General features: G+C 43.0%; 2 protein-coding genes across 4 annotated transcripts; one reads left to right on the top strand and one right to left on the bottom strand.

Annotated features, from left to right (window-relative positions):
- The first annotated feature begins 6,152 nt into the window (after positions 1 to 6,152).
- si:dkey-262k9.2 (uncharacterized) lies at positions 6,153 to 19,742 on the top strand. Of its 3 annotated transcripts, XM_060064317.1 has the most exons (9): positions 6,153 to 6,224; positions 7,714 to 7,760; positions 11,495 to 11,549; positions 12,698 to 12,730; positions 13,822 to 13,854; positions 15,487 to 15,552; positions 15,712 to 15,780; positions 15,867 to 15,909; positions 17,213 to 19,742. In XM_060064317.1, exons 2-9 carry the CDS (start codon positions 7,755 to 7,757, stop codon positions 17,256 to 17,258), a joined length of 351 nt encoding a protein of 116 aa, XP_059920300.1. In that variant the 5' UTR covers positions 6,153 to 6,224; positions 7,714 to 7,754; the 3' UTR covers positions 17,259 to 19,742. The 3 variants fall into 3 exon arrangements, with proteins under 3 accessions (XP_059920300.1, XP_059920299.1, XP_059920301.1); XM_060064316.1 differs by lacking the exons at positions 6,153 to 6,224; positions 7,714 to 7,760 and adding an exon at positions 10,678 to 11,040; XM_060064318.1 differs by lacking the exons at positions 6,153 to 6,224; positions 7,714 to 7,760 and adding an exon at positions 11,075 to 11,367.
- Positions 19,743 to 20,331: 589 nt separating this feature from the next.
- fxyd5 (FXYD domain containing ion transport regulator 5) lies at positions 20,332 to 25,751 on the bottom strand. Its single transcript, XM_060064312.1, has 10 exons — positions 25,675 to 25,751; positions 24,519 to 24,555; positions 23,794 to 23,859; positions 23,161 to 23,292; positions 23,022 to 23,075; positions 22,559 to 22,627; positions 21,905 to 21,937; positions 21,732 to 21,806; positions 21,300 to 21,348; positions 20,332 to 20,461 (listed from the first exon to the last, which is right to left on the bottom strand). The coding sequence occupies exons 1-10, from the start codon at positions 25,711 to 25,713 to the stop codon at positions 20,437 to 20,439; spliced, it is 579 nt and encodes a 192-aa protein (XP_059920295.1). The 5' UTR covers positions 25,714 to 25,751; the 3' UTR covers positions 20,332 to 20,436.
- Positions 25,752 to 27,079: the final 1,328 nt, after the last annotated feature.

Here is a 27,079-nt window from a genome sequence, read left to right as displayed (position 1 = left end):
GTACAATTGCTTTTTTTTTTCTTGCTTTTTTCATGCAACGACAGCATCCACCTGCAGGGGGCAGCAGCACTGCATTTACCACACTAAGTGAGTCAACGCTGTGATCCAGTCTCATAAAAACTCTCATAACAACGCTCCCGCCAAAACCTGACCATAAACCATGTTGGATGCATTCTGTATGTTATCTATGTGATATAAAGATGGACCTCATTCTTGCAATAGAAAGATGTGGACCTTATAAACGTTAAAAATACATGTGTAGTCTGCTTGAGTAGGATAGGTCAATACTTGAGCAGTGGCTTTCAGTCGAAATGTTGTAGGTGGAAGGGGGGGGGGACCACTTCCTGGGAGGACATTTTGGGACACGATGATGTAATCGTTGGTCCTATTGTTATATTGTTCTGCTGAGCACCTCAGACAGGAACTTACTGTGGTCTGACTGTAGCCCTGCAGCCAACCTTCTAGGCCCTCATCCACGGCAATCTAATCAGAGTAGGCTATCAAGCATCTACTGTGATCCATGTGTGGCTCCAGGTCAAGCGTGGTTGTGCGGATGGTGAGATGAATACATCATCTCATCATGGTCATGAGGAATTAGTGATCTCCGACTCAAGAGCGGCCTTGTTTATCTTTTCTTGATATTATTCCTTATGGAATGTTTTTTGTTGCTGGTGTCGTGTATTCACATTGATGGGTATACCTGCACTGCTCCTCACAAGTATAATATACTTGCCATCCCAACTTTTACATCCTTTTAATCCATGGCTCACAGCTATCTGGATGTCCTAACAATATATCTATATGTCTAATACCCTAACGGTGCTATTCGTCACCTCCGTGCCCGTTCATATATTATACTATATTAAGCTGCTCACTATGCTAACGAGCTTGGCTAATATGCACAGGATATAAAGGGCATCAAAACGTTGTGTCGAAATTCCAATATTCATTAAAGCGACTTTGTTGTTCATATACTATCGAGCAGACCATAACAGGAAGTTTACTCGTGGAACTAGTTTTACCGGAATATAGGCAAACAACAGAAAAAATGCTTTCTGAACTTTTAATAATCTCTGACCCTCGAGGGACCCACGACAGCCGTTGTAATATGACCTTGAATTAGGTATTATTGCCTCCGTTTAGTTTAGTACCTTTTTATATTAACACAACAGCATATTTCGCTGTTGAAAAAGATACTATAAGGATCTAGAATACGTATTCATAACTTTACCCGTTTACATATTTTAATCACAAAAAATGTAGATATTAGTGTAAACAAACACTTTTTATTAACCAGGTAAAATTTTTATAGTGTTTTGGTTGGAAACTAAATAAATTTCAGAACTCTCCATAACTCTCAACTGTGGTCACACATGTCATGTTCTTGAGGTGAATTAAAGAGCGACAACACCCTAATGAACGTAGTCACTCTAGAAAAGCCGCCATGCAACTCTGATGAGCTGTAAAGCCACAGGGAATGCCCAACCCGCCCCAATTCAAAGAATAATAACAAGTTAAGTTAGGTTAGGTATGTATTAGTAACCACATGATTCTATAGAGTTGTAAACAACTCTATATTCATATTCAATAAGTAACAACAGTAACAACTTTAGAATTTGGTAACACAATACAGGGTACTCTTGTGTTTGACTGATGGCCGTTCAGGGTTCAACCCCCCCCTGTCTACCTGTAGGTGCCATTACCCCTTTCTGCTGTCTATGTTTTCTTTGGGTAAACCGTGAAATCCAAAATGCATTGTGATTCCCTGATACTTTGACATAAGAACACAAAGTCCGGCTGTCTTCCCTGAGTTTAGTTATTTTCCAGTTTTCCTACGAACAGGTCTAGAACCCCCAGTTCCTAGTGTCTGGAACCCCAAGTGTTCCTAGGATCTAGAACCCCAAGTGTTGCTAGGACCAGGTCTAGAACCCCCAGTTTTCCTAGGGTCTAGAACCCCAATTGTTCCTATTATCCACCATTTTTTTCTAGGGTCTCCAACCCCAGTTTTCCTAGGACCATGTCTAGAAGTCCCAATGTTTCTATTACCAAGTCTAGAACCCAAAGTGTTCCCAGGGTCTAGAACCCCAAGTGTCACCAGGGTCAATAACGCCCAGTGTCCCTAGGGTTTAGAAATCCCAGTTTTCTTATGTCTAGAACCCCCAGTATTCCTAGGACCAGGTCTAAACCCCCAGTGTTCCTAGGACCAGGTCTAGAACCCCCAGTGTTCCAAGGACCAGGTCTAGAACCCCAAGTGTTACTAGGACCAATTCTAGTACCCCCAAGTCCTTCGTTGCAAGAAGCCTATTTCTAGGAAACATTATCTGAAGATAGGCTGAGGCTCAGCAGATATTCTACCATAACAAAATGTGTGATTCATAATACAATGTATTCCTGCAATTATCCCAGCTCCCTTTTTAATATAAATAATTTAAGTACTAATTTCATATTTAACTTTATTCCATTGCTCCAAATAGTCCATCGTCATTTCAAAAGAATAAAAAATGCTTCAGTAATGGATTTGTAATGTGATGTTAATGTAAGTGATACAATAAATACATTAGAAATGTTTAAACGGATGACATTAACACCACTCTTTATTATTCAGTAATGCATTCTGCTCTTTTACCAGCCACAAACACTGGAGGATGGGAGCTTCAGAGATACATATAAGAAGGGGGATGATCGCTCTCCATTATTACATTTGTGACAGAAGTAGAGAGAGAGAGAGAGAGAGAGAGAGAGAGAGAGAGAGAGAGAGAGAGAGAGAGAGAGAGAGAGAGAGAGAGAGAGAGAGAGAGAGAGAGAGAGAGAGAGGGGGGGGGGGGAGGGGGGGGGGAGAGGGGGGGGAGAGGGAGAGGGAGAGGGAGGGAGGGAGAGGGAGAGAGAGGGAGGGAGAGAGAAAGAAAGAAAGGGGGAGGGAGAGAGTGGGGGAGATAGAAAGCGAGCCAGAGAGTTGGGTAGATAGAAAGCGAGCGAGAGAGTGGGGGAGTGGAGAGAGAAAGCGAGAGAGGGTGGAAGGGGAGAGAGAGAGGGGGGGAGGGAGAAACAGAGGGAGAGAGAGAGCACACTCGTGGTGTGGCTTACTAATTACGTTCCCAAATAGATGCAAAAATTAGCTAAAATAATATTATTACACAATACCCCTCTAAATATTCAGTGTGTATATGTAGAGAGCTACAGAACAAACGAACAAAGGCAGAAACAAGGAACAGCGAGCATGTTGACTAAATCCAGCCCAACCAGAAAGGCTATGCCTATTACTGCAACGCCCCTGGGACTGTTGAGGGTGCAGCAGACAGGCCTGGGGACAAGGAGGTGGAGGAGGAGAAAGTGGAGGAGGAGGAGGAAGAGGATGGGGAAGAGGAGGGGGAGGAGAAGGAGAAGAGTTGAAGGAGGAGGAAGAGGGGGAGTAGGAGGAGGCATGCCGCACCATGATGGCAGAGGGAAACAGATCCAACGCTTGGAGCTTACAGCCTGTCCTACAAGACCAGACCTACCCCTATAGCTGGAACACAGCCCAGGCCTACCCCTATAGCTGGAACACAGCCCAGGCCTACCCCTATAGCTGGAACACAGTCCAGACCTACCCCTATAGCTGGAACACATCCCAGACCTACCGTTATAGCTGGAATACAGCCCAGACCTACTCCTATAGCTTGAAATGTGATGCCAGACCTCCCCTATAGCTCAACACAGAACAGTGGGTCACTCTGAGGCCAGCCCTACCCCTTAGCTGTAACACAGCCCTGTGAGGCTAGACCTACCCTTATAGCCCAACATAGAACCGTGGGTCACTGTGAGGCCAGACCTCCCCCTATAGCCCAACACAGAACAGTCGGTCACTGTGAAGCCATGTTGCCCAACCTCTTAAACCTAAGCCTATCTGACAAGCGTAACACAAACGGCCAGGAATCCTGAATTAGTCCTTCATTGTTAACACCAAACACACAACCGGTGAGCCATACCTTTTTTTCGCAAAGCCATTATTGTGGTGGTGTTAGCTTTTCCTGCTAGCGGCTAACCTGTGTTAACATAGCGAGAGACACCTGCAGTGAAGCCATGCTCGCACATTCCAACGGCTCAGTACACAAGTTAACCGAAATCTACTTAGAAGATTCATCAGCTTTTTGAGGTTTGTAGGCATTTTGCAATCTTGTTGTTGTCGATTGCACAGTTGCACGGATTTGAAGCCACTGGCACTTTGCGCACAAAATATAAACATTAATATTTGGTTGTTTTTCTGTGAGGGTGAAACAAATACTTAAAATGATAAAAGCGATAGTTTTTCTTGACGGTTTCTCAGACCGACGCATTCAAGAGAGCACCCGGGGATCAGGCCACTAGCAGAGGGCTTACGAAATTATTGAATTATTAAACCCCCCTCCCCCTAAAAATCAATAGTTAATAGTTGGCAATTAACTGACAATGAAAATGATTATGAGTGCCACTCCTGGCTTTAATTACAGCCCTTAGTATGGGTAGACACACGCATGAGCAGAGAGATCGCCTGGGCCAAGTCCCAGCTGATGCAATTACATCAGACACATATTAGGTACATAATACATCAGAGAGGTTAGTGGGGTCAGCAGGGCAAGGCAGCGTTGTGAAGACAGCTCACCCATTTCTCTGGCATACAGGCCTCTTTTCAACCGTTTTGTATGGTGGTTGAACATTAACCGGTATTCACGTGAGTCATGAGCACGGGAAATCAATTCATGATGGATGACTAAAACAATACACCACGTCATCATTGAATAGATTTAACCTAGGCTTGTCTAGCGTGTTGCTTAATGGATATAGGACTAATTTGTCACCTCTGTGATAAATGTTTTTGGTCTGTTTCTGCCACATGCCTTGGATATTTGTATTAAGAAACTTGATGATTTCACCATCATGCCATGTACACAACATGTGTAAGAATGGTGTTGGAACTATGAGACAAGAGCATTGTATATATGATTGTTATCTCATGCACACTGAAAAGGAATATCCCCAGACTTTCAAGCTCAGTTCCAGAGGTTAAATCCCTGAGTTGAGCCGATGGTTTAATCATCAATTTAATCTGCCATTTTTATTAATCTTTTGTGACTCCCCTGTAGCTTGAAAGATCTCCACACAAACCGCACCACTTTTCTTGGAAGTAGGGGAGAGGTTCTAGAGCAGTCAGGTCCACCATGTGGAATGATATAACCAGTGGCCTCCACAATATACTGGCATACTGATATAAAAAAAAAAAGCATCTACTAAAGAATATACTCCAAGTGTTGATTTTAAATCTCTAGTATTTATAAATCGATGCACTTTGGTTTTCTTAAATTAACACCACGCATGTTGCACATTCCTCTACATGCAGTAGAGGCAAGCTTGTACAGAGGGAATTTATGTTTAAACTAAAATCTTCAAACAACATGCTTACAAAGCACTACGGACATGACCGAGCACAGCAGTGCTTGAACATTAAAACATACATTTACTTTTCTCAACTCAAGTTATGTCACAGGAGAAGAAGGCCAGACGATCTGGAAAGATCCAACAACAGTTGAAAAAATATATATGTTTTGTAATTTTTTCTACAGAAATTAGTGAAAACATGTTGGCTCGCTGCCCTGAAAGCCAAACATTACCTATGACATGCGTCAGGGGGCTGATACATTGTGGTGCAGAGCATGTGGAGAGCGTGCAAATGTTTTAACCGACACGACACATACAGTTGGAACCCACCGATCATAACCATAAAAAGTTTCAAATGTTCACAACCCGGTGGTTTTAGAAGTAGCACCACAAAGTTCCTTTCCTCTTTCGAGTCCTCTCCTGTCACGAGCGGAAGATAACTAAAGCTATAAACTAAACTAAATATTTAGCATTTCATGATATATATAACTTATGATCAAGTTGAGCTTGTGGGCCATCTTCGCCATAGAATTCGCAAACAACATGTGATTAGGCAAATGATTGACAATGTGCAAATAAGGCCTCTGGCAGAGTGGTTTTAATTCCTTGTGAGCGGAGTTACAAGTTGTTCCACTGTGGCTAGTAAATGATAAGCGACGGGGGCCAGGGTCATATTTCAACATGCGCTGCAGCCAATGAAAGGCTCAGGCAGAGCTCCCCGTCCCGAGTGGAGAACACCTGTATTAACCTGCAGTCAGTCGCAGGCCGTCCCCATAGTATCAGCAACTCTGAAGTGCACTCAACTTTACTGGATCAGCCCTGACACACAAAACGTAAGTCTGTCACTCAGCCTTCCATATCCGATTGCATCGCCACACACCGCACATGTCATTCGGGTTAACTGATTGCACTAGCGTGTTGGGATTGCACATTTAACATATGCTGGGATTTTTATAGTCTTATGGGGTTTCCTTGAAAGTTTCCCATTGTGCTAAACAATTGTACAAGGGGGATTCCAAAGAATGACAGGTGACAGATGTTTCCCTTGAGTTTCTGAGTAAAGATCTGATCAAAGGCAAATCATCTTGAAACGTAATCAACATGGCAAACTAATTCATCTCACTAACCTGTAATATCACAGTTTTGCCTAGGGCTGACACACACACAACCATGCCCTATACGAAGATTGTAGACAAATATAGACTCTGTAAGTTAAGACGGAATGTTTTCAGTAGCTCAACATGTCACTGATTGTTTAAACAGATGTCAGTAATAATGTTTGAATAGGATTAGGGTATGTTTTATATATATATAGATATAGATATAGATATATGTACATGGAATCAAATACTTATATATGAAGGACTATTTTTTCTATTCTATTTTCATTCATCATTGTGACATTGAGCTTACTAATGAGACACACTGAGACACTGACATTTCCAGCAAAAAGTGTGATGGGTAACTAAGCTTAATGGGACTTATGCCTTTTAGCTTCTGATTCAACTCAGCAGACATCAGTACATCTGCTGGCTAGCACTTTCTAGAGTCTTCTAGAACCCGCCGAGGTGTCCCCAGTTTAAGCATTGATAATAGATTAGTGCTGGTAATATAATGAGTATTCTACTTCAAATATACTTACAAAACAAATTCTGATTTGTTTGGCTGACAATAGCTTAAAGGCCTTGTACATCAGAATGCATCACAGGATTTTTTATTGGCAAGCCAAATTGAGAGGACTGGAGGACTCGTTGTAGTAGGCCTATTGTGAAATCCTGAACACATTTAAATATTCTGTGACCTGGGCTAATGTCTCACCATAGTGGCCCATCATTTCATTGTGTATAACCGACCAAAACCAAATATCTACATAATAACAACTAACTGTACAATGGTCCTATGCTTCTAAAATGGAGATGGTGATCGTGTGATGTCACGCCTTTCGAGCCCTATAGTTGGCTTACAGTAAGCTAGCAGGCCATAGCCCTAACGTAAAATAGCCTAGGTCAGTAGAACAGCAGCCTATTATATTATCCTTCGGTAAGAACTAAATTTCACAGGTACTATGTTATTTGCATAATTGTTACATATGCGATCAGTGGGATCAGTGAAAGTGGAATTTGTCAGTGGAAACTGTTCTCCAACATTTGGTTTTAGCTATATTCTGGTACACTTTTAATACTTGTAAACAGGCTTGCTTTTATTACCTCACTGTTATCATGGTACTTCTGATAAAAGCACATGACAATATAACGTGCACGTTTTGTTGACAGATTTAGTGTGCTTACGTCATTCACCACAGTTTCCTAACTTTCTGTACAGCACTTCCTGTAATGTGGGCAGTGTAGCGCATCTCGGCCAACATGTGGGTGAGTTTTAACAGATAATACATTTGTATATTATAGATAATTGTCTTTGTAAATTCAGATTCATAATGTTTTGGTCAGTTTCACCTGCAACTCATTCAGCATTCTACATTTAAACATTGATTAGTTTGAGACATTTAAATGAAACCCAATCGTACTCTTTCTACTGAGATAAACAGTTAGATGATATAATATAAAAGATAAGGTAATAAAGCATAAGTTACATAGATTGCAACTTTTACGACGGAAAGCGAGGTAGTTAGACAGACAGACAGGCAGGTAGATAGACAGACAGACAGGGATATAGTCAGACAGATAAGTAGATAGAGAGACAGATAGACAGATATGTAGGTAGACAGGTAGAAAGACACACACTCACAGACAGACAGAAAGGCAGACGTTTGGTGTGCTGGTGAATCAGTTGTTTTGTTGTATTCATAATTACTCATGCTGCTCTCCCGAAAGTAATGTGTATCAAAGAGAAGTTGTTTTTACTCAAATGCTAAGATCACAGAGAAATCTACCGTGCTGCTCTTCTATTTCTTACTGCATTTTAATATTAAGACTTAGGAGGAGCCTTAACTGGAGTCCACACGGATCAGTGCTGTTATCCCAACAAGCGTGTGTAGTCCGCATCTGATAAAAGAGGTTCTCGGTATGTACAGCCCTACATCTGATTGGATCCATGCAGGTTGTGTATTCAATCAGTTGCATGTGTATATATATACAAGGAGAGGTGACAGAGAGGCAATGTCTTCAAGGAATCCCCATTTTTGTATGTGTGTGGCCTTCATGGGTATCATGCTAGAACATGAAAAGTGAAAAGTTACAGCACACTACAGGTATAGCTTAACCTAGTTATAGCTAGCTTTAGCAAACTAGTTACAGCACACTGCAGTTATAGCTGAGCATAGTTATAGCAAGCTTTAGCCAATTAGTTGCAGCACATTACACTTATAGCTTAGCATAGTTATAGCAAGCTTTAGCCAACTATTTACAGCACATTACACTTATAGCTTAGCATAGTTATAGCTAGCTTTAGCAAACTAGTTACAGCAATCGAAAGTTATTGCTTTGCATAGCTATAGCTAGCATTCGCAAACTAGATACAGCACACTACAGTTATAGCTTATAATCGTAAGGCCATAGCAAACAAATTTCTCTCCAGAAAGCATCACCTGACTAGCTTGCTAGTTCTTGTTTTCTGCTGAACTTGACACACTATCACATTGGCATTGCATTAGAAATGGTCTGGTAGCATCATAGCATCCTCCCACTCAATCGTTAACACGTTAACAGTTCGTGTTTGTTGTTGCTTTGATCATAATCGTAGCGTTTAGGTGTATGCTCTATTTCTCGTGTACAATCCCGCCTGTGTCTTGTTTCCACCCTCCACTGCCTCTTCCATCTCGATGCTTATCGCTTTTGTAAAAGTGACATGTCAGCGATACTTTATTGGTGATCAGGACGCTTCTGTGTGAGCAGAAAGAAGAAAGTGTTTAGATGCCTCACTGTGGGACAACCTCACACTCCTCACAATACTCCTCATACTGCAACCTGTACTTTGAATGCTATCTAATACTGCCAACTATACTCCTAATAACTATTACTACAAATACCTATACTCCTTGGATTAATTTATGCTACTAACTATACTACCTTTTACTACAAACCAGAATCCTTATCCTACCTAATACTTCTAACACCTATACTCCTAATTCTGCCTAATACCAACATTGACATGATGTTGCTAGACTGGTCTTTGTGGAGGAACAATAAAGTATATTTGGTGAACAATAAGCTAATAATAATTAGCATCTAAATCCTGTCAACAGGATTTAAGTGCTGAGAGCCTTAGAGGGATGCCGTTCAAGGTTAATCATATAATGAGGAAAACACACTGAACGGCATAACAAAGAAACGATAAAATTACAAAACATGTCGTCCTCACATGTGCATTTCATGTAGTTTCTGTTGATGCTTGTTTGTATCATAAGGACATTGTAAGATTCCAGACACAGACCTTATTGTACGTTTATAGACAAAGACCTAACTGTCATTTAGACAAAGACAATGTTAAACAAAAAATGGAAGATTATGGACAAAAACATTTTAGTACGTTTATAGCCAAGAATGTTATTGTATATTGCACGTTGGGTCTTGTATGAAAGCAAAACAAATCAGAAATAGGGAAAATAAAGCGCATTTAATTGCCATTCAATTGTTTAATTAGAACTGTCCCAGATCAGTTTGGATAGCAGATTTTTTTATCCACACCGTGTTTTTGGATATAAAAACTGTAGATACATATTTCCAATTGATATCATCTTATTACAACCCCCTTCCACCGCCTCCCTCCATCCCACCCCTCCCACTCCCTCCCCCCAAACCCACAACACTCTGGAAATCTAATCAAATTGGACACGCAGGATTGTTATTTATTTATAGTTTTGTTTTAAGATTATTTGGAGATTTACTCCTGCCATTCATGGGTCTAGGACAGCGTGGGCCACATTCTCATTTTGAATCATACAGTGATGATGCAAAGCCTGTTCCACTAATATACTGTAATCCTTCACATGCTCCAGCGAGCAGTACACAGACAACCCGCTGTAGACGAGGCCGATGCCAGAGCCGATATCTGCCTCCTGTAGACGTCAACATCATCCAGGAAGGATAGCACCCTGACCCCCCGTGGCTGAATCAAATCTACGCAAATGCACCACTTCATCCGAGCATGCAGCTTATCGTCACACGAGTGTGTGCTGTGTGTGTGTGCGTGTGTGTTTCTGGGATCCATGGTATTCTCTCCTTGTGTTGGTGTAAGACAGCTTCCATTCTTTCCCGACGATCATTACCGAGAGGAAACAGGGACACAATGGCCGACCAATGACACTGCCTGGTGGGAAAGTCCTTCCCAAGGCACCAATGTGAAGCCGGCCCAGGATATTATCCGCCGGAACAGCGTGGACCCGGGTCTATGCGCGCGGTTCACCCCGCTTCCACGGTTAAAAATACTGTTGATTGTACTGCGGCACCCAGCTGCCTGCTGGGGCTTTGTTTAGGAACAGCTGGGTTCTGCATCTGTGTTGTTTCGACCACAACACGTCTGTATTTTGGGCTCCGTGCCATAAGGAAATGGGCCGGTTTCTCAAGACCAACAGGGGAATAACAGTTGCTCCGCAGCCAAAGTAAATAGGTGTCCCGCTCGGTTTGATCACGTGAGGGTGATAAGCACACTGCTGTTCCAATGAATCCGCCGTGGATTACAGTGTTTGGACTGGTGAGGTGCTGAGGTATTCTATACGCTAGGTTTCGTTACGCTTGGCAGGGGGCCTGCGTTAAGTGTCGACACAGAGGGGAAACTTTGGGATAGACACCTGGTTCCAGCTGACTTCAACGGAATGACGACGGCACACGTTTTTTTGCTGAGGCCTGTGGGAAACGCCGTCTTCACCCTCAGACCCCCACACCGTCGCTGACCACACCCACCCCCTGGCCTCCACCCACCGCAGATTACAGAGTGGTGTTCAGTTTTCATACTGGTTAAGGCAGCGTAGACTCTGCTCACCAGTGGGAATTCAATTTGGGATTGGATTATTTTAATATGGTATTATGAGTCACCAGTGGAGTTTAGGTTCAACTTGAATCCACGCAGACAAACCCCACAAGCTGCCACTACGCTCCATCCTAGGGTGGTGAATATTAATATTAAAGCACATTTTTTTCCTTCGCAGGATTTGAAGATGATGCTTTTGTTGCTCCTATGCCTGCTACTGCCATCTTCTACGGGTGAGTACTGGTCTCTAATCCTGGTATGTTCTGGTCTCTAATACTGGTATGTTCTGGTCTCTAGTACTGGTTTGTTCTGGTCTCTAATACTGGTATGTTCTGGTCTCTAATCCTGGTATGTTCTGGTCTCTAATCCTGGTATGTTCTGGTCTCTAGTACTGGTATGTTCTGGTTTCTAATCCTGGTATGTTCGGGTCTCTAGTACTGGTATGTTCTGGTCTCTAGTACTGGTATGTTCTGGTCTCTAATACTGGTATGTTTTGGTCTCTCGTACTGGTTTGTTCTGGTCTCTAATACTGGTATGTTCTGGTCTCTAATCCTGGTATGTTCTGGTCTCTAATCCTGGTATGTTCTGGTCTCTAGTACTGGTATGTTCTGGTCTCTAATCCTGGTATGTTCTGGTCTCTAGTACTGGTATGTTCTGGTCTCTAATCCTGGTATGTTCTGGTCTCTACTGCTGGTTTGTTCTGGTCTCTAGTACTGGTATGTTCTGGTCTCTAGTACTGGTATGTTCTGGTCTCTATTTATGATTTGTTCTGGTCTCTAGTACTGGTTTGTTCTGGTCTCTAGTACTGGTTTGTTCTGGTCTATACTGGTATGTTCTGGTCTCTACTACTGGTATGTTCTGGTCTCTAGTACTGGTTATTCTGGACTCTAATATGTTCTGATCTGATTCTACTGGTGGTTCTGGTCTCTATTCCGGGTTTTTCTGGTCTCCAGTATTGCTGGTTCTGGTCTCTATTCCGGGTTGTTCTGGTCTCTACTGGTGGTTCTGGTCTCTATTCCGGGTTGTTCTGGTCTCCAGTATTGTTGGTTCTGGTCTCAAACAACTTCTACAGATAGACAACTACAACTTGAGTGATGTGTAGGGTGTAGTGTAATGTGTAGTATGTAGTGTGTAGTGCAGTATTTAGTGTGTAACACGTAGTGTGTAATGTAATGGGAAGTTAGTAGTGTGTTGTGCAGTGGGTAGTGTATAGAGTATGATGTATAGTGTATAGTATATAGTGTGTAGGGGGTAGTGTTCAGTGTTTAGGGGGAAGTGTAAATGATGAAAGAGTGAGAAAGAGTGACTATGGAAACTTTTTGTGTATTTTCAGAGGTTGTATATGAATGTCACCATTTTGTCCCATGTCTCCCCCATACAGCTTTATCAAAGGAGGTTGAAGGATCTGCTGATGGTAGGTCTTTTACACGTTAACATGAACACGAACATGAACATGCAGGCACCTGCAGACCTAACCCTAGCCTGGGCCCTGAGCCCTACAGTACTCCCATCAGACCTAACCCTAGCCTGGGCCCTGACCCTTGACCCCTACAGTCCTCACGTCAGACCTAAACCTAACCTGGGCCCTGACCCCTACAGGGCTGTTTCCCAAAGCGAAGGCTGCAGCCTTGCTAGAACACTTCCTTGCTAGTCGCGTCCTATGGAGATGAGGCTAGAGTGCTGCCTAGTGTTTGTAGCGTTCGGAGTTCGGAACGACTTGCTAGTGTAGAAGCGCTTCCGATTCCGCTTTTTAAATATTGCTCCAGTTAATATTTAAATTTTTTAATTGTTGAAATTGTTATTGGCGACAGGAGTTTGTTTAAACACCACCTACTTACATATTAAAACAAATCAATCCAGGCAAAGTATAGCCTATCATTACAAAAAAGTTTGAAAGAAATCTCACAGGTTAATTTTTTGCATTTACATGATTAATCTATAAAAAGCAATACGGCGCAAAATATTTCTGAAACGTTCAACTAACTTCGCTTGTGTAAAGCAATGTGTATTGCTTCCTATTCGCAATTTTTGAATATCCCGCGCAGCGTGTGAACGCAAAGGATTGTGGGTATTTTGGCTCGTTGAGGATCCATCGATGCATCCTTGAAAAATCTCGGAATTCTCAAAAATAAAGGACGCGAAAAGTGCACGAATTTCCGAGTGTTCTCAACATTGGAACAGTGCTTGTCGGCGTTCTGTGACGTAACGTCCTTAAAAGGGCAGCCGTTGAGCATGCTTCCTTCACATTGGGAAACAGCCCAGTACTCCCATCAGCCTGACCCTAACCTGACCCCTACAGTCCTCATATCAGACCTAACCCTAACCTAATCACAAAATTGAAGTCAATTCCAATTTCAGTGCAGCAGAACCAAACCTCTTATAATTCATCTTTCATCTGTAAATTTGATCAAACAGCTGTATGAGACAGATTCAGCGTCTCTCGTTTTTATTTATTCTGAAAGATTGTTGATTATGTTGTTGGACACATTTTCCTCTCCCCTGCAGACCCCGATGATGAGGACCTTATCGGTGCCGTGGGTGAGTGTTCTTCGCCTCCGGCTGTCCCCAGAGGACCGCCTGCGAGCCCATTGTTTTAAGCAGAGCATGGGGTCGAGGCCTGGTCAGTCGGCGGGGCCTACAGCGTTCTGGCCCCACTCAGGTTGTGCGAAAGGCCAAGGCATCAGAAGCCTCCCTTTCCGAGACAATCATTAAAAGGTTGAAGGAAATCAATTAGCTCTCTGAGGGGCGACAGAGCCAGCCCAGGGACCCCCCCTCCCCTGTAACTGCCAGCTGGTTAATCAACGTTGGCATTTTCATTCTCTTCTGGCGCCGCTCCCGTCACTCCTCATCTTCTCCATGAAGGCTCTTTGCTAGAATCGCTTATCTGGTTTACGACCGCGGAGGTGCTTCTCTTGTCCTCCGAGGACCCCCTCTCTGGTTCCTGCTTCTCCTCACCACCTTAAGCATCTTCTCATTGCCTCCTTCTCCTCACTATCTAAAGCATCTTCTCGTTTCCTCCTTCTCCTCACTTCATAAAGCATCTTGTTGCCTCCTTCTCCTCACTAGCTAAAGCCTCTTCTCGTTGCCTCCTTCTCCTCACTAGCTAAAGCCTCTTCTCCTTGCCTCCTTCTCCTCACTACCTAAAGTAACTTCTTGTTGCATCCTTTTCCTCACTACCTAAAGCATCTTCTCTTTCCCTACTTCTTTTCACAACCTAAAGTACCTCCTTGTTGCATCCTTCTCCTCACTCCATAAAGCATCTTGTTTCCTCCTTCTCCTCACTACCTTAAAGGGGACCTATTATGCTTTTTCGACTTTTATGATCTATAAACGTTGTTATAATGATTGATAGTCATGTTTAACCATACTAAAGTGTCAAATAATGACGTACATGCATTTCGACGTATTCCCTGCTGACAGTCTGGGGTGGCTGTGCAGAGCGCTAAACACTCGGGACAACGTTTGCGATTCACTTGTTCACATTTCCGGGAAATCATCTACGTAGAGGCACTCCTGCCGCGCCCCCATATGCCTGGTCAAATCTGCCCGCGAGGGCGAGGGGGCGGAGAAGTACGAAACCGAGCGTTGACAGAGAATGCTGAAAGCGCCCAGATGAGAGGAAGAGTTTCCCGAAAATCTACATCATTTTTTGTGTATGGTTAAACATGACTATCAAGCATTATAACAACGTCCCCTTTAAGTATCTTTTCGTTCCCTACTTCTCTTCACTACTTGAAGCCTCCTCTTGTTGCCTCCTTATCCTCACTACCTAAAGCCTCTTCCAGACTCTCCTTCTCCTCACTACTTAAAGCCTCTTCTTGTTTTCTCCTCTTACTCACTACCTAAAGTATCTTCTTGTTTCCTCCTCCTCCTCACTACCTAAAGTATCTTCTCGTTCCCTACTTCTCTCCACTACTTGAAGCCTCTTCTTGTTGCCTCCCTCTCCTCACTACCTAAAGTATCTTCTTGTTGCCTCCTTTTCCTCACTACCTGTAGCATCTTCTTAACTCTCTAATGTTCAACTGCTGTTGAGCATATATATATATATATATATATATATATATATATATATGTTATATATATATATATGTTTTTCCCAAAAAGGTGAAAATGTTTATAAGGCCCATCGTATATTTTCATTTTGGTTGTACTTTTTCTTGTTCATTACAGATGTGCAACCCATAAATGAATTCCAGGATCCTGACATGGGCAAAACTACAGGGGGAGAAGAATCAGGTAAATAAAACCTGTCAAACATGCACATTAAACATGCACATCAAACATCTATACTATGTGTATGATTGTATGTTTTTCTTTCAGCTAAGGCCGCGGAGTACAGGGTTTTGTTTTTGACGTTTGTATGTGTAATAAAGTGTTGATGCTTTCCTCCCTCAGACCAGTTTGTGGGGATTGTCGTTGGTGTGGCTGTGGCCATGGTGGCTCTGTCTGTCGCTGTGATAATTGGTAAGTCCTCGCAACAGTACCTGGTGCTTTGTCCAGCTTGACGACGTTGGTGTGTAAACCTCTCTGTTATTGTTCCTCTCTTGCAGCAATACTGTTGGTCCGACGCAACATGCAAAGGCGTCAGCAAGGGTAAGCACCTACTCTCAGTTCTCTCTGGACCTGCAAAAGTTTAGCCGCATTGTTTGTCATCGGCCATAACAAAATATGTTCCTGATCTCCCCGTGAGATTGATGTGTCTTTAGTTCAACAAAGTACAAGGAGTGTGGGAGCATTTAAAGCAGCTCTTAGTGGTGCACTACTGTATATAAAGCAGGTCACGCTGCAGTTATCTGGTGTAAAGAGTTATAGCGCGTCGTTCCACTGCACCTGTGCATATCGGGGGGGGGAGATATACGCTTGCTTTCCTTTTACGCTTACTCAGCCAGGGAGTGATCAAACCAGTCTGATGGGTAACAGTTTCTCCGGAGTTCAGCCAAAGTTAGAGAGAGAATAAAACATGACAACAACAAGCCACACAGCCAACCATGTGCAGCTACCAGCCACAGCACGTCAGGACTTGTATATCACAAGGCTCTCCTCCTCCTCCTCCTCCACCTCCTCCACCATTATCAGTCGCCTCACTCCACCCTTTAGCATGTCCTTCTCAGGAACAATGGCCCAGAGATAAACCTTTAGTAACCTCTTGCAGCGGGGCCTGCAGAACAGGACCTGGCCTGTCGCAACCCCCCCCCCTTCATGATTAACAGCCTGACGAGACGACTCTGGTCTGAATAAACCAACTCTGTCTTGACGTCAAGACAACAACCTGACAACAGCTATCAGCCAAACAGCCAAACCGCCTGAACCGGTCCAGCAGAGAAGCCTTCTCCTGCCCCCACCTGTCCCCTCACCTATCCCTCGCTGAGCTAATCATAGTATTTGCTCTAGTTTTACAAGTTGGCAGACTTCATAGTTTATTTTGCCTTGGAAATTGGAAGGTGAGGGGAGGGGGTTAAACCCTGTAACTTCAAGACAGCATGGGGGGAGATGGGGGGCGGGGGGGGGGGGGGGGGGATTACAGAGTAGAGATCAGTTCCCCAGAGTGTTCCAAGTCTGGGTGGTGACTTTGGAGCAGGCAGGTCTCCATGAGGGTTAAATTCTCTGCAGGATTACTGCAGGCCCCCTGGTGGTACGGCAGCAGTGCCTGATTGCACTGCTCAAGAGAGAGGCTTAATCGCGCTGCAACCCTTTGCTTGTTGGATCAACAAGCGTCTCCTTGCCAGATAGATAAGTTTCACCTGGGGATGAGACGTGACTTAGAGGTGACACAGCCGCCGTGCACCTGACACTTGCACCTGATCACCCGCTGGGCCGGGCGGACGTGTTCTTCCCAGCCCTGTGAAAGTATTTCCTCGAGGATTATACTCATGCCTGCCCCTCTCCTCCTCTCCAGCGTGTACTCGGTGCCTGCAGACCAGGACCAGAAGGTCTCCGTGTAGCTCCTGGGTTCCAGCCCCCCCAGGACCCAGTAGAACACCGAAAGGAGGACCAATGCACTGACCACATATTTCACTCACAGGGTTAAGGGTTTAACCCCGGACAGGTTCAGGGTTTGACCCGGACAGGTTCAGGGTTTGACCCCGGACAGGTTTAGGTTAAGGCGCCATCTTGCATATCCCTGTATACTTGTATTTCTCGCTGCTGATCTGTGCCACGCTCATATTAATAATTAGCAAGTGATGTTTGCCTTTCTGTCATGCTTCAATCCTGCATTTTTGCATTATAATATGAACACATTAAGCCTTTTAATAAGATTCTATTTAAAGATGAAACGCGGGAGCCTTTAAATGTTTCTTTAAATGGAACGGCTTCTGTTGTGAGCGGGATTTCTCCCATTCCTCTCCGGCTAAGGTGCGTGGTGGGAACATTGATGTGGGGGATCTGTTGGGACAGACCTGCCACGAGCGGAACAGGCTTATTTCAAAGACAAACCGTGCTAATCCACAGCAGAGTGGCTCAGTTCTCACTTCGGTTTCCTCCTCATTTGCCTGACATCCCCTGTTCTTCACCCAGTAGGAGTGGCAGGAGGGGATGGGAGATAGAGCTGGCTTTCCCCACAACTCAGGCCAGGCTCAACTAGTGAGTGTGTGTGTGTGTGTGTGTGCGAGAGTGTGTGTGTGCGAGTGTGTGTGTGTGTTTATGTGCGTATGTGTGTGCAGATGTGTGTGTATGCGTCTGTGTGTGTGTGTGCGTGTGTGTGTGTGTGTGTGTATGCGTCTGTGTGTGTGTGTGTGTGTGTGCATGCGTCTGTGTGTGTGTGTGCGTGTGTGCAGTGCTAGTTAGAACATCCTGTTGCGAGGCAGTGAATTAATCGACCGCCATGAATGATGACGTTTTTTTTTCCCCCACTTCCTCCAGAAGACAATCTCTCCAACGTCCTCAGCCTGGAAGATTGTAAATAAAATAAATAGCTCTATGATGGCTGGGGGTTGGGAAGATGGGGTTTTATAACCGGGACAGAGAGACAAGATGGGGGTGGGGGAGAGATTTTTATACCCGTGACAGAAAGACAAGGGGGAGGGGCGGGGCAGAATTTTCAAACAGCTTGTAATAGACCTCTGAAGAATAAGTCCCGGCTCCGAACCTCCCGGATCCCTCAGTCAAATGTCCATGGGAAATAACATGTGGTTGTAGAATGATCGTACATAACAAACTCTGTACTCAGCCTTGGGAGCGGGACTTATTCTTCAGAGGTCTATGGCTGATCACATTCAAACCTGTTGGCCTGATATCACCCCTTTAAGGTGCGCTTCTGGGGCCTCCGACCCGGTCTCACCCTTTGGATGTGGTATATTGTTACGCCTACGATCGGTTAAAAATTGTATGTATAGGCATTGTATCTCATGGTAAAAATAAGACTGTATATATATATATATATATATATATATATATACAAATATATAGGTAAAAAATGTTTCTCTTTTTATGATGTCATTCAGGCATGCGCTCTCTGCGTGCTTACTATGCAAGCTCTATCTAATACTACTAAACCATCTAACCATATAAGATAGTTGTTTTACATCATTGCTATACTATGTCATTCTACTAAACTATCTAACACTATGGGATAGTACAGTAGTTTTACATAGCTGCTATACTATCTAATACTATTATGCTATAGTTACTTAGCATTTTGTTATTACCTGTGCTACCAATACTCTAAGCAAAGGGAAACAGCTGTTGCTCCTCGCTCTGTGTTCGCTCCACCTGGTGGTAAAGCAATACCCTCATTTCAAATGTTCTTGATCATATCAGCAATAAAATGTCTGTTTGCCATTTTCATGCTTTTTTAAAAATAAATATATAATGACAAAAACGGGCTCCTAATAAAAACAAACCACTTGTATTTCAGTCTAAAGTGGCTTGCTGTTTTCTTGTCAGGCCAGCCAAGACATGCAGCATTACACATACAGGTAATCTCTTAAGTATTACTGTATTGGTCGTTACTGTGACAAACACGTGTCATTACTATGACTAATAGAGACGTTGGAATACAGACACACACCTTCCCAGAACCGAAAACAGAACTGATAATTTTATTTTATTTACATCCTGACGTCGGCTGATGATTTCAATGTAATCAAAAACTGAAAAGTTATCTTGAATAATAAAAATTACGATTCGCCACTATCGGGCTGTTTACAACATCAAACAAAATGTGGATAGCATTGTTTCTGTTGGCTCAAAGCTAACCAAATATTGAAAAGTTGAACAAAATAGTCAAGTCAAAAAAGATGGCTGATACTACAAGGACCGTCACGTGTCCCATCGCGTCTCAAGTAGATTCCCCAACGAGTACCTAGAAGCAACGTGCATGGGTCCTTACAAGTATCTAAAAGCAATATATGTGGCTCTTATTAAGGTTTGATTATCTCTGTTAACCTAACTAAAGGCACACGTGTTTGTTTAGTTAGGTTTAGCAAGCTGGGTTAAAAAAACAAAGACACACATGTTTCATTTTGGTTTAGTCAGCGGGTTAACTCAAGACGCATACACTTGTGTCTATAGTTAGGTCTAAGTTAGGTTCAGTTAGCTAGGTATATTAAAGACACAATATACAGAAATCCTACTTATAAACTAAAAATAAGACCCACTTGTGCTTTAGTGATATTTAGTTAGCTAGGTAAACTAAAGACACGTATGCTTGTGGCTATAGGGAGGTTCAAAAAGCAGGTTAACTGAACTAAATGTATGTCTTTAGTTAGGTTAAGTTAGCTTGGTAAATAAACTGAAGACACGCTCAGTTGTGTCATTATGTTGAGTTAGCTAGGCTAACTTTAATGGAGGTCAACCAGAGTCCTGCAGTTTTCCCTGTCTGTGTTATTCATGTTGACTTCAAGTCTTCAGTGTTTTTCCATTCTTAGGCATGAGGCTTAGGCTCATGGTGCTGAGGCTTAGTCATACAAAGCACACCCATGTGCACACAGTTGTGTAAACACACACATGCACACATACAAACACACACGCACAGACACAAACACAAGTGCGCGCACACACACACACACACACACACACTGACAAGGATTTTATTTAGGTAATTGTACTTTACTGATGCTTTCTGCACACACAACTCCACAGTTAGTCTACACTTTACATAACTCTGCAGAAACTCTGTCCTCATTTTTTCTCCATTTGGTATGACCTGAAAAACACACACACAGAAAAACAAAAAAAATACGCACATAGACAAACAGGTACACCCAGGAACACCCACATTTACACACGTGCAAAGCAGAAAGGCAAAGCAAACCGCAAAGGATTAATAAGTCATGCAGTGACGTTCCACAGAACTAGGAAAAATGATTAACACTTGACGCCTCGCTGTTTAATCCATTATTGCATTGCGCAACACAAGTGCTGAATCCGGCGCGGCTGAGACGTTCAGCACCACGCATACCCAGTCAGCATTCTGTCACCCGTGCACACATATATTTGAATTGATTCTTTAGTGTACACACACACCCGTCTAAATGCTGCATTTCATCAGTACTACAAATCTTCAGGCACAATCAACTCGTCAGAGCTACCCGGCCCCATCACTGGTAGCGCGCGACCCCGGCCTAACAGTCAGCTTCCTTCCAACGTGTGCAACACATAAGTCCTCTTGAGAACCACAGAGGACGTAGACTGTCCTAGCTACATGATGGATGTACTGGGATGACTGTATGATTGATTGTATGTATAATATGTTTGATTGAATTGTAATGTCTAATGTTTGCGTATCTATATGACGGTACCACATTGTGCACTGCACTTTTAATTTCTCTCTTTATGAACTTTGGGCCCCCCTCTCAAAAGCTTTCAATAGCTTACTTGTGGGGATCCATTCATGCATGCCAAAGGATCATGCGGATGTCTAACTGGTCTGAATTGCAGATGTTTACCATTTTGGCAATGTATGAATATGAACTAAACTTGAAACTTGAAACTTAGAAAGTGTGAGTAGAGGACCATCAGGGAAGACGACCACAGCTCCTTACTTTGTGGCCCTCAGACGGCGGCACTTTGGCAGGCGTCCTCCGGGTCCGCCTGAGAGCAAATAGGAGCAGAGAAGGGGGGGGGGGGAGGCGTCTTAGCGTAAATGTTGGGAGCGGTGCATTAGTACAAATCACGATACGATACGACACAACTTTGTTGCAACAGCCCAGCAGCAGTGGAAAAACAGCGGATAAAAAAATACCATACACTACAATACAACAAGAATACAAAGTACTAATGCAAACAAAAACAGACACTCAAGGTAAATGCTAAACGAGGTGCTAAAGTAAGGAGAAGACAAGACAAACAGAACACACAACAACAAATAGGGCAAACAAAACAGAGTGTGTAAACAATATAAATGATCAATTCTAAAAAGTGCAAAGTGTGAAACCCCGGTAGGACCGAGGAGAGAGGGAGCTCCGAGCACTCACAGCCCAGCACCAGGAGGCCGAGGAGGAAGAGCACCGCCGCCACCACCAGCCCGGCCTTCCGCAGAGTAAAGTAATCTGCACACAAAGAACAACACGACGTCGCAGAGCCGCCAACGGCAGGGTCCTGTTGTTGCTTCATAAAAAAAAAAAAACATCCCAACGATATCACCTACCATACGTGAAGCGTTTATCCAGCTCGTCGTAATCTATAGAGAGACAAGGGAGAGAAAGTCTGAGCCGTCTGCAGTTGACCGTATTGTGAGTCTGCGCCGCGGGGGGGGGGGGGGGGGGGGGGGGGGGGGGGATCCAAGTGTCTGTGCACGGTCGTCTGTTGTTTGCACAGAGTGTGTTGGCAGGGGGAGACCAGGTGGGTCCCAGCCGCCCTGGTGGGCTTCTGATCCTGTCAGGCTTGGTACGCCCACCCATTAAAGGTAAGGTGTCGGAGATACCCGATTAATGGCAAGGTAAAGGGAAAAAGATACGCCATCAGAGTGGAGGTAAAGCAAGGTGGAATAGAAGTTCAGTTATCGATACTCTGTCAGATTAAAGGTAAGTTAATGTGATAAGTACTCGGTCATTTGAAGGAAAGGTAAAGTGTTATAGGTACTCTGTCAGATTGAAAGTAAAGTATGGATACTCGGTCAGATTAAAGGTAAAATAAAGGTGAATATGCACTCTGTCAGATTAGAGGTAAAGTAAAGTGGAATAGGAACTCTTATCAGATTAAAGGTAAGTAAGGTGGAATAGTAACTCTATCAGATTAAAGGAAAAGTAAGGTGGAGTAGGTACTTTATCAGATTAAAGGTAAAGTAAGGTGGAATAGTTACCTTCGTTGGTGAACCATTCTTTTTGTTTCCAGGGTTGTCTGGGTTTCAAAGTTGGGGAAGAGGTTGTCTCTATGGATGAAATACAATCAATTAAATCACAATCCATTTCCCTTAATGATCATCGTTATCTTCTACTGTCCAAGCAACATGTTCAACTGGTTATTTTAATTTAATTTAATTTATGATGTACTATTGTATGATGAAGCTTCTGAGGCGGCAAACTTTCCCTCTCTGACTTTCTGTTTCTGAACCCACCCTTCACTGTTCTATAATTCAACAGAATAATGAAGAGTGAACCGTTTTCTAATTACCTGATAATAATAAATAAAAGACTCATATTCCAGGTAGCCTTATTTTAGCCACACATGGAAGAGAAACATGACCCATCCATTTCGTAGGAATTATCCACCGCTACAGTCACATACCGCTAACCATCGTATGCTACAGAAAGATTGTTCTGTACCTGGTTTGGTTGCTGCAGGCTTACTGGCTTCGGGCGTTGTTGACTTGTTGACAGCTAAGGGTGGATCACAAACATTGCCTCCATTAAATGTGTGAACGATACGGACCATGGTTCTACCTGATGGATGTGTGAGCTGCACCTGGTTGGGTGATCGCTGGTGGGATTGAAATAGGACCCGTTGTCATACTGATGTTTCCACCTCCAGTCTTCTGAAGGATCACATCTCTTGTGGTTCTGCTCACAGCCGTCCTGTGGTCTGCAAGGCCTGAAACTTTCCTGATTGTTAGACTGATATGCATACATATATATATATATATATATATATATATATATATATATATATATATATATAAATATATATATATATATATATATATATATATATATATATATATATATATATAAATATATATATACACATATATACATTTACCTATGTTCATTTGTATACATGTAAACATCTAAACACATATTATCTTATATATATAAATATAGATAGATATAAATACGTATACTTCCATACACATCTATACATAAAAACACATAGAATACATGTGTACATAAATACAAATATAAACCTACAGACAAATATAAACATTTATACACATAAACACAAATACACATATACATACATAAACATATGTACATAATACATGTATACACGTCGATACACATATATACTTATAAATTCAGATCAACTAATCGACTAAAATGTCCCTCCTTTTTTCATGATCTAAATATGTGTGACTGTGTATCTTTGAAGAATCTTTACCATTGGTGGCAGGGGGCTCGCTGGACACTGTAACCATGCTAGCTGTCGTGTTGAAAGCCCATGACCCTGTCACCATAAGAAACAAATCAGTTTCAATAAGTATGTAGGTGAAGAAATAAAATAGCATTGATGGTACAATCTGAGGATCCAAACGATGATGCAAATCACATTTAAGCTCTGAGGCTCGAGGTGTTCACTATGTGACACTGGCCTCTGTAAGTCATAGACAGGACATAAGCATAGGGATATATATATATATGTAGACATATCAGAATAAGAGATATTAAATAACGTGCAAATGTAAATACATACTGTATGTTGGGTCAAATAGAAAATAATAGAATAAGCTCAACATGCTACTCCAGCCCAATAGTGAAAATGGAGGCAGACGTCCATGCACTGCAGCTCACACAACCCCTGAGAGTTGGTTGCGTGGGCCAGGGCGGCCCAACACAGCCACACAGAAGCCCTTCTCAAGGGGCCCTCTCTGTCCCAAGAGCCTTGGGACAGTAGGGCCGCTGTCCTCCTCTTCCTCCACACGACTCACGTCAAACACTCTCCACACTGTGTTATTATACATGAGCCCCAACGCGGGCAGGCGCCGGACTACGAGCCCACTGAGAAAGCTGGTTCTGGTAGTGGGCTGGAGGGGATTTCATGAAATCACCTGAATGATATTTAGTGAACATTCTGGGGGGTACAAGCTGCTTTTTTGCTGAACTCACCTTGTAATATTAGAAGGAGTAAGAAGGCGGAACAAATCTGAAAACGCATAGAAAGGAAGTCAACCAAAAAAAAGGGGAAATAATTAAACTCTCACACACACCCACATGCATGTAAAAAATTCACCCCCGTCCATGTAACTCTAATACACCCCTTTGCATGTAACTCTCACTCCCCCATGCATGTTATTATAATACAGCCAATGCATGTAACTCTAATACACCACATGCATGTAAGTCTAATACACCCCCTTGCAAGTAACTCTAATACTCCCCAATGCATGCATCTCGACCGGTTTAGTTGTATTAATGAAGCCATTGGGACAGTGCACCCTGTTCCTGATTACTAATAACAAACACTGCTCCAATGCAGCCCCACCTGTTTTTAATTATAATGGCAGATAATGAAGACGACAGACACAGCATTTAAAACAACTCTCAATCTTGCGACACCATTTCTTTGCACGCACACGCAAACAAAAGAAAGGTTAATTCGTCACGTTGCTTCATATCCACTGGAGCGTGTGGATCCGTCTCTCACGATCGACCGACAACGGTGTTCAAGTCTTGACAACTGACAGGTTCACGCGGCTTCAAAATCAAAATGGCGGCTCTCTGCGGACCAGCCGAAGCTGAGGGTACATGTGAGTGACAGGAGTTGGGCTGGCAGACCGCGCGGGGTTTCGTCTCTTCTGAGTGATTGTCAAACAGATGAAGAAGTTTCGTTTGATCATTAATGATTGTATGATAACGAAACAAAGTTGAATCGTTTCGGTTATCAAAGGTAGGCCTGCATGTGGAATGTGTGTCACATTGTTCTTTGTTTGTCTTCATGTTGTGCTTCCAGTAAGTAAATGAGAAGCACTTTAGTGGTTTTACCAATTTAGATATAAATGGGACACTGAGAATGTATCAATATTAACTCCATTCAGAGAGGAAACCCAACTAGTACCTGTCTCTGTTCATCCTCACATCACTCAATCAGTGCCTCCCACTCCCTTACTCAATTCACCAAACCCTCACCAAGCCTAACAACAAGCAAACCATCGCCGAACCAAACCCTCACCAAGCCAAATCCTCACCAAACCCTCACCAAGCCAAATCCTCACCAAACCCTCACCAAGCCAAACCCTCACCAAACAACATGCATTTTGCTCACCTTGGTGCCCATGGTGTCAGTGGTCGTGGTAGTAGTCATGCCAGTGCTCAGTAAGGTGCGGCTCGCTCTCCGTTGTGCTACATGTGAAGAGCAATGAGAAACCGTTATTCTCCACGCCCATGTGCTCCCGACCTCCACTTCCTCAAAGGTCTGTCAGTCTCTCGCTCACCCACTCTTGCTCATGGCAGAAAAACCCTCTCCTTGCTCTGTCTGAGGGCATTGTACTTGTTGTCTTCTAGGGCTAGAGACCAGGCAGGCTTTTGAAGGAAGTAGTGAAGCAGCTCAGTTTATCGGTCTACAGCACAGATGTCCTTTTGGCTTTGGTCTTAGATCACCAGGGCTTGCATCGGTTTTCACTTGTGGATGTTTGTTTCTCTTCCCTCAATGAAAGCAATTCAATCCTAAACTGAAATTGAAAAAGTATTTACGACTCGAATCCAAAACAAACCCATGCTTTCTCACTTAAGAACAAATGTTATTTAAAAAAAAGGGCAGAAACACATATTTTACCTTGAAACATTGTATTCTTCAAGTTTGACCAAAAGATGTACACAGTGGTTACGGGTTTCCTCTTTCCTGACCATGAAAACACACAAATGCTAACATAACAAAGCTGCTTAAGACTTTATGTTTCTGCTCAATAGACCAACGGGACTCGTAGGCAGGGGCAGAAAACTGTTGAATTGACCTCCCGACGTGACAATAGACAAGGCGTCCCATTCAACCGGACAAAGGACAGCACTTGGCCCAACTCTGGAGGCCCTTTGGAGTCGGCCACGAGTCACCCGCTCCATGTTTGTGTTCATTTGATGACATCACTGGGGCTTCATTCATCTGCTCTAAAAATGTCCTGCTGATTATTCTCCAGATATGCATCTATATGTGTACTACATAGTATCTCTAAATATCACTCTCCATTGTATCTCAAACCACATCACAAGCCTTCTGGAGAGTGTGAGTGTGCATTGTGTTAATAATGTTATTAGCATAATTCAGAAGAATTGCAGAAGATCTGAATCTATAAATAAGATCAAATATCTCAATATCAAATATAGATTATCTTAGCGTTGGCTTTGTTCTGTCAGGTGTTTCATGAAGTATAATATACTGTAAATAACATATTTATCTTAACTCAAATTAATAAGCACTTCAATTATTTACGAATTCTGAGAGAAAGAGAGAGGGATAGAGAGAGAGAGAGAGAGAGAGAGAGAGAGAGAGAGAGAGAGAGAGAGAGAGAGAGAGAGAGAGAGAGAGAGAGAGAGAGAGAGAGAGAGTGAGTGAGTGAGTGAGTGAGTGAGTGAGTGAGTGAGTGAGTGAGGTAGAGAGAGAGTGAGGCAAAGAGAGAGAGAGACTGAGACAGAGAGACAAAGATACAGACAGAGACAGATAGAGACAGAAAGAG

Source organism: Gadus macrocephalus, chromosome 11, assembly GCF_031168955.1.
Source record: "Gadus macrocephalus chromosome 11, ASM3116895v1".
Lineage (NCBI taxonomy): Eukaryota > Metazoa > Chordata > Actinopteri > Gadiformes > Gadidae > Gadus > Gadus macrocephalus.
Note: the sequence above shows the minus strand (reverse complement) of the source record. Positions and strands in the feature narration are given on the sequence as shown.

Coding starts and splice junctions, on each gene's coding strand:
- si:dkey-262k9.2 (XM_060064316.1), top strand. CDS start 11,008: ATGAATCCGCCGTGGATTACAGTGTTTGGACTG. Junction 11,550..12,697: donor GCTACTGCCATCTTCTACGG/GTGAGTACTGGT, acceptor TCCCCCATACAG/CTTTATCAAAGGAGGTTGAA. Junction 13,855..15,486: donor GGACCTTATCGGTGCCGTGG/GTGAGTGTTCTT, acceptor TGTTCATTACAG/ATGTGCAACCCATAAATGAA.
- fxyd5 (XM_060064312.1), bottom strand. CDS start 25,713: ATGACTACTACCACGACCACTGACACCATGGGCACCAAG. Junction 21,807..21,904: donor GGATAAACGCTTCACGTATG/GTAGGTGATATC, acceptor CTTTGTGTGCAG/ATTACTTTACTCTGCGGAAG. Junction 20,462..21,299: donor CGCCGTCTGAGGGCCACAAA/GTAAGGAGCTGT, acceptor TGTGTTTTTCAG/GTCATACCAAATGGAGAAAA.